General features: G+C 44.5%; 1 protein-coding gene across 1 annotated transcript in view; it reads right to left on the bottom strand.

The window, feature by feature from the left end:
* The window catches only part of NALCN (sodium leak channel, non-selective), a 362,634-nt gene that overhangs the window by 151,454 nt on the left and 195,949 nt on the right, over nt 1–15,231 (bottom strand). Inside the window, exon 11 of the mRNA XM_075918747.1 lies at nt 5,806–5,937. Coding sequence (XP_075774862.1) covers nt 5,806–5,937 — 132 coding nt within the window. The remainder of the gene's footprint in view (nt 1–5,805; nt 5,938–15,231) is intronic.

The following is a 15,231-nucleotide window of genomic DNA, read 5'->3' as shown; positions in this document are numbered from 1 at the left end:
ATTTCTTTTCCAAGCTGAAAAGTCCCAGTCTTTTTCATCTCTCCTCATGTGGAAGCTATTCCTTATCTCCTAATCATTTCTGTTGACTTTTTAGTACCATTTCCAAATCCAATATATCCTTTTTATAGACGGGGGGACCAGATCTGCATACAGTATTCAACATGTGGACATAATATGACTTTATAAAGAGTAAATATGATATTTTCTGTCTTATTATCTATTCATTTTCTAATGATTCCCAATATTCTGTTAGCTTTTTAGTTTTTAGACTGCAACTGCACATTGAGCAGATGTTTTCAGGGAAATATCCACAATGATTCCAAGAGCCCTTTCTTGAATGATAACATCATTTTTGTATGTTTAGCTGAAATTATATTTTCCATGTACATTACTTTGCATTTATCAACACTGAATTCCATCTGCCCTTGTTTTGCCCAGTCACCCAGTTCTGTGAGATCCCTTTGTAACTCTTTGCAGTCAGTTTTGGATTTAATTATTTTGAGTAATTTTGTAGCATCTGCAAATTTTGCCGCCTCTCTATTTACCCCATTTTCAAGACTATTTATGAGAAGCTTAACAGCAGTGGTCCAAATGCAAATCCCAACTTGTTCATACTCAGTCAACAAAATCTGTACCAATTCCAATGCTGGACAATCTAGTAAAAATGCATTTTTCATTCAAAAGCTTGTTTAAACTGCCTGAAGTGAACGGACTTGACAGCGTCCTTTTAAGACCATTGTTTAAAAATATGAAAATGTCAAGTCATATCAGTTATGTTATTGACTCTGACCTCTGCAGTCTATTTATTGTGTACTGAACAATATAGCAAGGTCTTTAAATGTGCTGAACTTTGGATTTTTGGTGCAGTCCAAATTTATCATTGATTAGTTTGGAATATTTTGCTCTGTTATGGGAAAGGGATTTCATTTAGGAGGAAAAATTTTGTTTCAACTATAATATGATGGAAGGTTAACACATTTATTAAAACAAATACGAATTCCTCCAACCTCCCCTTTTCATTAGGTTTATTATGGAAATCATTTAAATCTTGTTAAATAAAATATTATCTTTATAAATACAACTTAACTGAATAGGTACACATACTTTGAAACAGATTCCTACTTAGAGAATGGACTTTGTTGAGGAGTTAAATATTAGGATTTCTTTGGGTCAATGTAATGGCATTTATCAATGTAACAGCATTTGTCTGTGAAATATTGGGCTGTATTTTAATTTTTGTGGCTGTGGGTTCCCGACACAGGAAATATGTCCTCCAACATAGGGGAATCCAGGGTTGTGCAAGAAAAGGAATATACAACTTTAGTGGGAGGTTGCCCTTTTGTGCTTGCTTTGGAGCTCTGTTTCTCCAATTGCTGATAGTTTGGTTCCCTACAGTGCCTAATCTTGGAGGTAATTAAAATACCTAATAGTCTGAGTTTCCACTCTTAAAGCTCCTTAGGCATGTATGTTTCTGCCAGTGAGCATGCACATATCCAACAGGCACATTCATCCTCTGCCCTTGCAGGATTCTCAAACTGGGCATTCTCTGTGGATTCCAGTCTCACAGGAATTCTTAGAGAACACATAAACCCATATAATATGGCTAGAAGAAGCAACTTCATTCATAATCTTTAACACAGTGATTAGAACAGTGAGCTATGGTTTGGCAGACCAGGGTCCAGTTCCCTGTTTGGGCTGAAGTAGAGCAGGGATTTGAACTTAGCTCCATTAGGTGTATTTTGACTTTAGTAAGACTTTTGATACTGTTGCACATGACCTTTTCATAAACAAACTAGGGAAATACAACCTAGATGTAATTATTATAAGGTGGGTGCATAGCTGGTTGGAAAATGGTTCCCAGTAAGTAGTTATCAGTGGCTTAACCTCAAGCTGCAAGAGTATATCAAAGAGGTACACCAAAAGGGAGCCTACAGTGGTCAGTTTTGGGACTGGTTCTGTTCAATGTCTTCACCAATGATTTCGGTAATAGCACGGAGAGCACACTTATACAGTCTGTGGATGAAACCAAGCTGGAAGGAGCTGCAAGTGTGTTAGAGGACAGGATTAAAATTCAAAATGATCTGAAGTAAATAGGGTGAAATTCATTAAGGACAAATGTAAAGTACTCATTTTTGGAAAGACTAGTCAATTGTAAACATACAAAATGGGAAAAGACTGCCTGGGAAGGAGTACTGCGGAAAGAGATTGGGAGGTGAGGTCAGAGTGGGCTACAAGCTAAATGAATCAACAGTGTAATATGATTGAGAAAAAAAAACATCTGTCTGGGATGCATTAGCTGAAGGGTGGTAAACTAGACGGCTGTGTCTACACTGGCATGAATTTCCAGAATTGTTTAAAACGGAATACTATTCCGTTTTCAGTTTTTCCGGAAAAGGAGCATCTACATTGGCAGGCTGCTTTTCCGGAAAAGCGTCTGTGGCCAATGTAGACGCGCTTTTCTGGAAAAGAGCCCCGATTGCCATTTTCACGATCAGGGTTTTTTTCCGGAAAAGACTACTGGGCTGTCTACACTGGCCCTTTTCCGGAACAGTGTTCCAGAATAAGGACTTATGCCCGAGCGGGAGCAGAATAGTTATTCCGGAATAGCGGCTGATTTTGTACAGTAGAGCGTCGTTGCTTTTCCGGAAATTCAAGGGCCAGTGTAGACAGCTCACAGCTTATTCCGGAAAAGCGGCTGATTTTCCGGAATAAGTGGCCCAGTGTAGACACAGACGACATGAGAAGTAATTGTTCCACTCTACTCTGCATTGGTTAGGCTTCAACTGGAGTACTGTATCCATTTCTGGTTGCCACATTTCAGGAAAGATTTGGACAAATTGGAGAAAGTTCAGAGAAAAGCAACAAAAATCTTTAAAAATATAGAAAATACTACCTATGAAGGACAATATGGGGTTTGTTTCACCTGGAGAAGAAATGAGAGGGGAAATGGTAACAATTTTCAAGTACATAAAAGGTTGTTACAAGGAGAGAGAAAAATTGCTCTCTCTAACCTCTGAGGATAGGACAAGAAGCAATGGGCTTAAATTGCAGCAAAGGCAGTTTAGTTTGGACATGAGGAAAAAATTCCTGTTAGTGTGGTTAACACTAGAATAAATTGCCTAGGGAGGTTTTGGAATCTCCACCATTGGATATTTTTAAAACCAGATTGGACAAACACCTGTCAGGGATGGTCTAGCTCAGGAGTGGGCAATAATTTTTGGTGGGAGGGCCATTCCAAGATTTTGGAAAGTGGTCCAGGGCCACACTTTTCTGTGGAGGGAGTTCAGGGTCTAGGATGGAGGTTGAGTGCAGAAGGGAGCACGGAGTAAGGGACAGGGGTGCAGGAGGTGCCCGAGAAGGAGTTTGGGTGAAGGAGGTGTTGTGACCTGGATCAGGGGATTGGAGGTCTGGGAGGATTCTGGCCTGGGGAAGATGTGTAGGAAGGGGTACAGTATCTGAGAGGGAGTTGTGACCTGGGGCAAGAGGGTGCAGAGGGTTTGTGTAAGGGGACTGTTACCCCTTACTAAAACTCTGTGGGAGTTTTTTGGTTTGCCAGCTCCCAGTTTCAGAAGGGGAGAAGGGTTCATGAGACTGACAGAACCCAGAGACAATGGAAAGCAGTCAACACTCCAGCTCAGCCTGACTGACAGGTTGGACAGGCCAGTGAGGAAGGGGAGAGGCCAGGCCCCGTCTTCCCTGTAAGCTGGGATTGTTCTGGCTCTCTCTGAGCAAACAGAGAGCTGAGAGACTGCCCAAGGAGTGCAAGCTGTGTGCAGAAGAAGTCCTGCAAAAACAGGGAGCTGAGAGACAGCCCAAGCAGTGCAAGCTGTGTGCTGAGGGGCAGTTTTTGCAGTAGCTGAGCCTGACACACACAGCTCAAGGAGCGCTGACCCTGTGTTGAGCAGCAGACTGGCAGTGCTCAGAGAGCCAAAAGGAACAGAGAAGCAACACAAGGAGCTAGAGACTGGCCAAGCAGCACCCTGCAGCTGGATATGGTGAGCAGCTGGGAACTGAAAAGTGTGGGGAAAGGCTCTGGACTGGGAGAGGGGTCTGGCCACTTAGAGCTTGAGGCTGTGTGGTCACTGCCAGAGCAAGCGTGTCCAGCCTGCAGTCCCCTGCAGCACATCCAGGGCCTCTAAGGAAGAGACTGTGAACTGTCCTTACACTCTGCAAACTGCTGTTTTGATGTCCCTGTGCTACAGAGCAGGGCTGTGTGTTCTCAATTAACCATTCTCATTTTTTCTTATTCTTTTCTCTTTAATCAGTTGATGTTTAATAAATTGTATTTGCTTTGAACCTGATGAAATGATCACTGGGCCAAGAAAGCATGCAGTGTAAAGAGAGCACCTTGGAGTGGGAGACACCCTAACTCCTGCCCCTAGTGACTACAAGGTTGGGGATTAAGCCCCAGGAAACCTGGGCCCAGCCTTGTTGGGGTTTCGAGGACTCTGCTACTCAGGAGAGTGAAAGGGGAGCCCTCAGGATCAGGGGAGCCGTGGGATAAAGGAAGTGGGAGCGGGGACTCAGATCCTTTCGCTGGTTCATTTCACCAGGGTGTATAGAAGCCAGGAAAGTTCCCCGCAATAGCGGGACCATTCCCCCGCTTACATTTGCATGGTGACCTTGGGGAAGGAGTTGAGGTGTGGGAGGGGTAGGAATGCCAGAGGCAGGGTCTGGCTGGGAGGCACTTACCTAAGCATCTCCCGGCCAGCAGCCCTATGGCACTCCCAAAGCAAGTTGGGCTCCCTGCCTACTGCAGCCTCAGATCACTTAAAACTGCAGGCTGCTCCCTCCATGTGGTTCTCAGCTCCAGGAGAGGGAAGGGGCTTGAGCTGCCCCAATCCACCAGGCCAATTTCTCAGCTCCTATTGACTGGTTATTTTTGACCAGCTGGAGCTGAGAGATTAGCTGGGGTCAGTTCCTATTGGCCTGTTGTTTCCAGCCAATAGGATCTGAGGATTGGGCTGGGGGCAGGGAGATAACACGTAGCCTCCTCCTCTCTCTAGAGCAGAGAGCCACATGGAGCAGCCCTGTGCTTAAAACAGTGGCTCCTGCGTGCCTGAGGGTCCCAGGAAAGTGTCCATGGGCCAGATCTGGTGGCTTGGTGGGCCGCATCCAAACCATGAGAGGTATCTTGCCCACCTCTGGTCTATATGGTGCTTGGTCTTGCCATGAATGCGGGGGACAGGAGTAGATGACTCTTCAAGGTCCCCTACAATTTTATAACAGAATGCTAGCAACATGAACAATATTATCCAGCCACCTGTAAACAACTCCCTTTCAACCTAAGCCCTCTCCAAAACTCCAACTGAATATTTTTTTTATGCATCATGCCCACAATGTTCCCAAATACAGTGTTCTTTGAGTACTGTTCAGCTACATTTAAGAACAAGATTATAGTTAAGCAGGTGCTTAAGAGCTTTCCTGAACAGGGATACCTTCCAGAATAAGGTCTGTCTTTTGGTATGTTTGTTATTTGGTTTTAATTAAAAACAAGTGAATTTTTTCTGCTTGCACTCCTGTTTATAAGTTTTATTTTTATCTGCTGTACATTGCCTGCAGAGGTTGTACTCAAGCCTCAGTTCATTACCAGTGACATTTTGTTTGAGATTACCTTTCAGAAATCTGTTTTGTTTTTTAAAGGGCTGTCAGCCATTGTCAGCCAAAGGAACTTGAATAACTTGCAATAAAACTCTCCGATTGCTTAAGGGAATAAAGAAATGACAAGTTGCTTGACATTCACATAGCTTTGTCTACTTTTTTTCATCTTGAGAACTATCTGGATAGAAGGTCCAGTAGACTCACCTCAGCTAGGTAAAATTCATCATGCTGTCTTTTGAAAGTCTCCCCTTTGTAGTAATTACTAGCAGCAACAATGACATCTACTGCCACCATGCTCAGTATGAACATATGAAATATTGATGACCTCATCATTTTCTGTAGAGGAAGAAAAAACAAAAACACAAGAAGTATATTCTTTAAATATGTTAAACTTTATCATTCAAATGATGCATACACAGCAATTTATGTCTTTTTAATATAATCATAGTATATTGTGTAAATATTCATAAACTGATTGTAAATTACTATTTGTCTTACAGTCAAATATATCATTTTGCTCCAATTAATTTACATTCACTGTCATTTTTTCAATTATTTCCTAGTCAACTTTTATAAATGTTTCACTGTTTACTATTTCCATTGTTTCTAATATACTTTTAAAATACTTAGCTATATTTATGTCTACCCAATTTTCCCATTGTCAGACATTCTTTATGATTTTAATATGGCTGTAACTGTTTCCTTGTTTAGGCATCAGCGTTATAAACAGGGCTCGACAAATAGTGTAATCTACTCACTCATGGCAAGTAGATTACACCCCGGAAGAGCCTGCACAGAGTGATCTGCGCATGCGCAGAACAATCTGCGCATGCACAGAGCGCAGAACAATCTGCGCATGCACAGAGCGCAGAACCGCGCAGCTGGCGAGCAGGGCTCGCTGCCACTCGGCAAGCCCTGGTTATAAATATATCTCAGTATAAACTCAAATGATAATACTATTATTACAACACACATAGCAGAGGCAGAACAGATATTCCATAGGTCCTTTGGACTAGATTGTAATCTTGGTCTCTTTCATGAGTAAAGGGGACAGGTAGCTTATTCCGCTACTTGGCCACCTTTGGCACTTCTCCCCACAACATGAGTCATAAGATGAGAAAGCTTCCAATGCTTACTGGGCTCTTAGAAGACATTTAGGGGAAAACATGCAGGGGATCCTCAATGAATCCACTTTGAAGCACTTGGAAGAGGGGAAAGTGATTGGAAATAGTCAACATGGATTCATGAAGGACATGTCATTCCTGACCAATCTGATTAGCTTCTGTGATGAGGTAACTGGCTCTGTGGATATGGGAAAGTCAGTGGATATGATATACCTTGACTTTAGCAAAGCTTTTGATATGGTTTTCCACAATATTCTTGCAACAAGTTAAGGGAGTATGGATTGGATAAATGGACTGTAAGATGGATAGAAAGCTGGCTAGATTGTCAAGCCCAACGGGTAGTGATCAACGGCTCGATGTCAGGTTGGCAGTCAGTTTTTAGTGGAGTGCCCCACCGATCAGTTCTAGGGCTGGCTTTGTTCAATATCTTTATTCATGACCTGGATTAGGGGATGGATTGCACCCTCAGCAAGTTTGCAGATGACACTAAACTAGGGGGAGAAGTAGATACTTTGGAGGGAAGGGATCGGGTCCAGAGTGACATAGACAGATTAGAAGATTGCGCCAAAAGAAATCTGATGAAGTTCAACAAAGACAAGTATAGAGTCCTGCACTTGGGACGGAGGAATCCCAAGCATTGTTACAGGCTGGGGATGACTGGCTAAGTAGCAGTTCAGCAGAAAAGGACATGGGGATTACAGTGGATGAGAAGCTGGATATGAGTCAACAGTGTGTCCTGGTAGTCAAGAAGGCTAATGGCATATTAGGTTGAATTATGAGGAGCATTGCCAGTAGATCTAGAGAAGTTATTATTCCCCTTTATTTGGATCTGGTGAGGCCACATCTGGAGTATTGTGTCCAGTTCTGGACCCCCCACAATAGAAAGGATAGGGACACATTGGAGAGGGTCCAGCGGAGGGCAACCAAAATGATTAGTGGGTTGAAACACATGAGCTATGAAGAGAGGTAGAGGGATTTGGGTTTGTTAAGTCTGCAGAAGAGAAGAGTCAGGGGGAATTTGATAGCAGCCTTCAACTTCCTGAAGGGAGGTTCCAAAGAAGATGGAGAAAGGCTGTTCTCAGTAGTGATGGATGGCAGAGCAAGGAGCAATGGTCTCAAGTTACAGTGGGGGAGGTCTAGGTTGGATATTAGGAAAAACTATTTCACTAGGTGGGTAGTGAAGCACTGGAATGGGTTACCTAAGGAGGTGGTGGAATCTCCATCCCTAGAGGTTTGTAAGTCTCAGCTTGACAAAGCCCTGGCTGTGTTGATTTAGTTGGGATTGGTCCTGCCTTGGGCAGGGGACTGGACTTGATGACCTCCTGAGGTCTCTTCCAGCTCGATGATTCTATGATCTGAGCTAAATAACAGCACAGAACACTGAGGGTATGTCTGCACTACCACCCTAGTTCGAACTAGGGTGGTTAATGTAGGCAATCGAAGTTGCAAATGAAGCCCGGGATTTAAATTTCCCGGGCTTCATTTGCATCTTGCCGGGCGCTGCCATTTTTAAATGTTCGCTAGTTTGGACTCCTTGCCCGCGGCTACACGCGGCACGGACAAGGTAGTTCGGATTAAGCTTCCTATTCCGAACTACCGGTACACCTCGTTTCACAAGGAATAACGGTAGTTTGGAATAGGAAGCCTAATCCGAACTACCTAGTCCGTGCCGCGTGTAGCCGCGGGCACGGAGTCCGAACTAGCGGACATTTAAAAATGGCGGTGCCTGGCAAGATGCAAATTAAGCCTGGGAAATTCAAATCCCGGGCTTAATTTGCAACTTCGATTGCCTACGTTACCACCCTAGTTCGAACTGGAAATCCAGCCTGCAAGTTCATGGTATACCCAGCATGCTGCCAGATATCCAGAGCATTCACAAAGCCACTGTGTCATGGAGTCAGTTATACAAAGTTTCTTGGAGGTACAATAGTATGGCAAGGGTAGGATAATATTGCTCGCAACAACTAATATTGATAGGCAGAATAACATAAACTACTGATTGAAAGAACCAATTCAAATACTGGATGACTTCATTGCAAACCACAAAACAATCTTTTAGAATTCAAATAAGCACATTAAGGTTACAGGGCCAAATTAAAATATGGTATCAGTGAGTGTAACTCATTGATATCACTCTGTGCGCTCTGTGTGTATTATTAATTCACTTGCTCCATCTTGCAATTTACATTTAATGGCAGGTAGTTTTCTTCTGACTTAAAATAACAGCCAGAAGAAAATACTTTACCACCAGATTTTAAATGGCAAGATTTTGTATTGAAGTAACAAATCTAGCCCTCTAAGTCCACAATACCAGATTAAGGAAGGTATTGCATTCCATGGTGACAAAGACTGAGGTAAAAAGAGAAGAGCTTGTGAAGAAAGATTACTCATTTTTGGCCATTTTAAATTTAAGTTGACACAGGAAATCCTCAAGAAGATGTTAGGGAAATATGCCTAGGTGAGGGATTAGACAATAGGGAATATATAAGGAAGGGAGAGAGACATTTGTGATCATGTAAAGATTCTGGTCAAAGCCATATATAGGATGAGTTCACCTAGAGAAAGGAATAGACATGAGTCAAAAACATGAAAAGTGGAAGACACAAGTGTCCGGCAAATGCAGTGCTGAATCAATGATGAGAAGAGGAGGAGGAGAAATAGGGCAGAATGGAGTCACAAAAAGCCAAAAAAGAGCAGAATGCTAAAACAGTGGGTGTGATAAGACTTGTTCACCTGCTTTTTCCCATGAATTCAGTTCTCCTTATCTTCATTCTCTCCCTGCCCTGCAGACCCTCCCCTCAGATTTCTGTCCAGGTTGAGTGTGGCTGAAGAGGATGTTCTAGGGAAAGGCATTAGCACCTTTGCTCCGGCTGAGACTCAGTAGGAGGTGCCCAAAACAGAAGAACGACCAGGCTGGCAGCACAGTTCCACCACAGGAGGCATGGGGAAGTCTGCTGAGCACTGTCATTTCTTCATCTGTAGTCGCAGTTTCCATGGCTTGACAGTAGGTACTGGAACCTGCTGTGATCCACACTGCATCACCAGCAGAAAGGAGATGGGAGAAGTAAGTGGGGAAGGAGCTGTGAAGAGAATGGGTGTGAGAGTTCAGGGAGGAGTGGGAAAGGGGCCAAAGGTGATGTGTGGGGCAGTCACATGCCCCTCCAGAATCTTTACCTTGTGCCCCCTCCCCCCAAGAATGTGTCACCCATGGCTGAGGATCAGGTCCAGTGATTTTACATTTAAAATATGTTCACAGCATTATGAAATTGGTAACATTTTCAAAAAATTCTGAGGGGCTCTATTCATTGCTATATATTTCGTATACCGGTATATGACTGAGGAAATGTCATGTTATATTCATTTGATATAATAAATATGGGTATGTCTACACTACAAAGTTAATTCGAACTAACAGGCGTTAGTTCGAATTAACTTTCATAGGCGCTACACAGGCAAATCGCTAGTTCGAACTTAACTCCTGCAGCAAGGAGTTCCTCAGGTTGACTATTTGCTTTGTGAAGAAGAACTTAATTCGAACTAGCGGAGCACTTAATTCGACCTAGGTAAACCTCATTCTACAAGGACTAACACCTAGTTCGAATTAACTAGTTTGAATTAAAGGCTGTGTAGTCACTTAATTCGAACTAGCGTGAGGCTAGCCCTCCCCAGCTTTCCCTGTTGGCCACTCTGGGCACCACCAGGGAAACTCTTCTGCCCCCCTTCCGGCCTCGGAGCCCTTAAAGGGGCACCGTATTGCCCGTGCCAGGTGCAAGCCAGCCAGGACCCAGCCAGCAGACACTGCACCTGGCACGGCACGAGCCAGCCACCCGCTGCCACCCAGCCCTCCCTCCGCCTTTTCCCGGGACCAGGCTGGCGGCTCCCAGGAGCCTGCCCGGGGCCGCAAGAGGCGGACGCCCACCTGGTCTAGTGCGGACATCATGGACCTCATCCACGACCTCTGTACTAGGCACAGGAAAGTGGCCGTCTAGGGCAGGAGAGCTGCCAGCCTGGCCACCCAGGAGCAGGTTTGCATGAAAATCAAGGTGGTCCAGTGAGACCCCCAACCCTGAGCCCTGAGCTTAGAACATACATAAGAACGGCCGTACTGGGTCAGACCAAAGGTCTATCTAGCCCAGTAGCCTGTCTGCTGACAGTGGCCAACACCAGCTACCCTGGAGGGGATGGACCGAAGACAATGACCAAGTCATTTGTCTTGTGCCATCCATCTCCAGCCTTCCACAAACAGAGGGCAGGGACACCATTTCTACCCCCTTGCTAATAGCACTCCATGGACCCAACCTCCATGACTTTATCTCACTTCTCTTTAAACTCTGTTCTAGTTCTAGCCTTCACAGCCTCCTGCAGCAAGGAGTTCCTCAGGTTGACTATTTGCTTTGTGAAGAAGAACTTTCTCTTATTAGTTTGAAGCCTGCTACCCATTCATTTCATTTGGTGTCCTCTAGTCCTTCTATTATAGGAACTAATGAAGAACTTTTCTTTATGCTCCCTTTCCACACCACTCATGCTTTTATAGACCTCTATCCTATCCCCCTCCATCTCCTCTTTTCTAAGCTGAAAAGTCCCAGTCTCTTTAGCCTTTCCTCATATGGGACCTGTTCCAAACCCCTGATCATTTTAATTGCCCTCCCCTCTCCCACCCTTTCTCTTCCCCTCTCCCACCACCTTTTCCCAGTCTCCCCGAGTTTTGTTCAATAAAGAGAGTTTCTATTTTTGAACACACGTGTCCTTTATTTTGTACATCAGGAAGAGGGGCTAGGGAGGGGTAGGTGGAAGGAGGTGAGGGAGCAATGGGGTACAAGCCCCCGATGGGGAGTACTGGGGTGGCTCTGCGGGCTCCTCGGGGTAGAAGCTCTCCTACAGCCCCCCGATTGACCCCCTCCCCGGATGGCAGCCTGTGGCAAGTGCAGCCGGGCTGATGGCCGAGTGCTGTGATGTGCTGAGTGCAGGCACTCAGGGCACTCCAAGCCAGGACTGCTTTGCTGTCCCTCATCGAGTTAGACAAGTGAGTGGAGATCCCTGAGAACTGTCTGTCTGGAGTGGGGGGTTGGGTCCCTTTAACCAAAGCCATCGGCTAGCCTGAGACAGCAGCTCCACGCTCTAAGTCCTAATCTGATGCCCTGCCGGCACTGCTTCTGGCCATCCTTAACCCCGGTTCAGGGTCCACTCAATGTGGACATGCTAGTTTGAATTAGGAAAATGCTAATTCGAACTAGTTTTTAGATCTAGATGCACTAGTTCGAATTAGCTTAGTTCGAATTAACTAATTCGAATTAAGTTACTTCGAATTAGTGCTGTAGTGTAGACATACCCTATAAGATTAATATACAGTGTACACATAAACTAGTGTACCTGAACCAGTTATATTTTTATACATTTTATGATATAACTTTCTTTGCTCTGCTCTTGTGGGAAAGGAGCAGGGAGGGGGGAAGGTTTTCGCACAATGATTTGTGGGGACAAGGACAAGTGGATCCAAGATAGCATAGAAATTAATGATAGGGTAGGTCAGGACTTCCCTATTCCCCCCCATGGGGGCCTAGATCAGGAGGGTCCAGCCTGGAAGAGTCCCCGGCAAGGGGGAAGCCCCCCCAGTGTCAAGCAGACTCCTGGCGGCTTGGGCTGAAGCTGCTGGCGGGGCTGGAGTCTGAGCAGTGCTGGCTGGAGAGGGCCCAGTGTCTGTGGAGGGGCCTGCAGCAGTAGCAGCTCAGGGGCTATTTATAACCAGCCTCAGCCCGAGGACTCTAGGAGGCTGCTGGTCCTTGGGCTCGCTCCCCACCCTCTCAACAGAGCTCTCCCAGGCTGATCTCCTAACTCCCCTTACCCCTACGAAAGAGCAAAGCAAAGAAAGTTCCATCATAAAATACAATAAATATTTGTTTCAATAATTCATATTTTACTTGCCCAGACTTGACCACCATAGCTAACTTGTTCTTGGTGAGTGTCTATAATGGGAAATTGGTTGCAAACAGCCCTAGTTCTCCAAGGGGTAACAATATGAGGTTGTCATCCTAGACTGACACATACTGAGGAGAAACAGGTGATTCCTTTTCTAACTCTCAAAAGAGATAGAGATCAAGGGAACAGAGTCTGTTCTTTTGCGCAAGAAGGTCTCACATAGTCAACCACCTCCGTGGGTAAAGACAGCAGAGCCCCTGCCCATGGAGCAACCAGAACAAGTGGATTTGCTGCTACCTGACAGTAGTAATGCTGATGGTCTTAGGAAGCCCCATAGGTTCAAGCAATGGTGGCAGGGCACCTCAAAGATTAATTGAATACATTTAGTTTAGTTATTAGGTCAGTTATAATTATTTGTAATTCTGTGTTATATTTATGTTTCTTTTTAAGTTATTAAGTTTTGGCTTAGAAGGGAAGAGCGTCTGTGCTTTGATGGGCTAAGCTTCCTAGACAGTCTGGCCAGGACATCATGAAATACTTGTTATGCACAGCTAATTGGCACTGTACACAGAATAAGCCAGATCTTTTGCAAACAACTTAGGCATTAGATGATCACTGGTTAATAATAGGGATATAATGACTAGTCGACTACCTGATGAGCATATGCTTATCAGGTAGTTGAGTAGTGATTTGACAAGTCTTCCTTCCCCACTGCCTCTATCAGAGAGAGGCATCAAGGTGGGGAGAAGCAAGAGACTGTGCTGGGAGGAATCGGGAAGGGACAGGGGAGGCAGAGGCTAGCAGGAGGACAGGACGCAAACCAGGAATCAGAGTTGCAAGGTGCTTAATACATTTAAAAGGCAGAGACGCAAATAGGGGGACTGGGCGCTCTCCCAGCTGATTTCTGGTGGCTCTTAATACATTTAAAAAGCAGAGAAACAGCAGAGTTAGCTCCTGGGGCTGGGAGCTAACCCCACTGCGGCTTTGCAGTTTCTCCCCTTATCAACTAATCGAGTAGTTGATGAACTTCCATGGACTACTCGATTGACTGATTAAATGCAATTTAACATCCCGAGTTAGTAGAGCTGAGTGAATCAGGGGTAGAGGAAGTAATCTGGCCTGATGGGTTAGTTAGAATAGGAACAGGTTTCTTGCCCAGGAGCCAGGGGGCAAAGAGGGAATAACATGGGACTGTTCGAGTCTACAGCACATGTATTATATGGACCACTGAGCAAAGACTCATTTTGGCCAGTGGAAAAATGCAAGCTTTTGGCAGCATACAGGTTGAATATATTTGTGGCGTATATGTTATTATTTTGTTCTGAAACTGTGCTGAAATACCTTGAGTATGAAAGGAGCTTTACAAAATCACATTCTATACACTACTAATCATATAGAATTCACAGCATGAATGGGATAAATTTCATTTTCAGCCTCTTGGTTAATGGCCGTCTGAGCTGGTAGAAAATTGTGAAAGTAACAGTTGCAAATTGCAGGAAATGTTTCCTTTTATTTGCAGAGTAATGCAGGACATTTTACTAGTCATGTAGCTTATTTTCTATAAATTAATTTGCTTTTAACATATTTTGTGATTGCTTGAAAAAGATAAGAACATTTTAGCAAATTCCACTGATGCTGAAAAATATGTGAACTTCTAATTATTAACTATTGTCCCTAAACTGTAAGGAATGGTCTTTTTTCCCTATCATGCACTGGTGTGCTTATCAATGAGTCTTTGAAATACTGCCCCTTTATGGATCTGAGGCATTAGGTATGGTACTTAAAACAAACATTCCTAAATGAAAACAGTTCCAGTTTTGGGATACATTTTGAAATATGACTAGTTTTACACTCAGAGCCAGAAGAAATTAGTGTCAAATGTCCCAGCTCAGACATAATGGAGAGTGGAAGGAAGTGGTCATAGTTCCCTGAGTGTCTCCTAGGCTGTGTCTAGACTACGTGGCTTCATCGATGGAGCCATGTAGATTAGGGTTATAGGCAAAGGGAAATGAAGCGGCGATTTAAATGATTGCGGCTTCATTTAAATTTACATGGCTGCCGCGCTGAGCCGACAAACAGCTGATCAGCTGTTTGTCCGCTCAGCGCGCTAGTCTGGACGCTCCCCTGCCGACATCAAAGCCCTTTGTCGGCAGCCCCGTTATTCCTCGTGGGATGAGGTTTACCAGGGCTGCTGACAAAGGGCTTTGATGTCGGCAGGGGAGCGTCCAGACTAGCGCGCTGAGCGGACAAACAGCTGATCAGCTGTTTGTCGGCTCAGTGCGGCAGCCATGTAAATTTAAATGAAGCCGCGATTATTTTAATCGCGGCTTCATTTCCCTTTTTCGAATACACAAATCTACATGCCTCCATCAATGGAGGCATGTAGTTTAGATGTACCCCTAATGTGTCTCTAGACTACAGGGTTTTGTCGACAAAAGTGGACTTTTGTCGACAAAACTATACCTGCGTCTACACTGCCGCTGAGTTCTGTTGACATAACGTCGACAGAACTCAGCAGTTTTGTCAATGGCTGTAAACCTCATTCTACAAGGAATAACGCCTTTTGTCGACAGAGTTCTGTCAACAAAAG

This window comes from Pelodiscus sinensis, chromosome 1, assembly GCF_049634645.1.
Source record: "Pelodiscus sinensis isolate JC-2024 chromosome 1, ASM4963464v1, whole genome shotgun sequence".
NCBI lineage: Eukaryota > Metazoa > Chordata > Testudines > Trionychidae > Pelodiscus > Pelodiscus sinensis.
The sequence above is the reverse complement of the archived record's forward strand: the minus strand, read 5'-3'. Positions and strand labels throughout refer to the sequence as shown.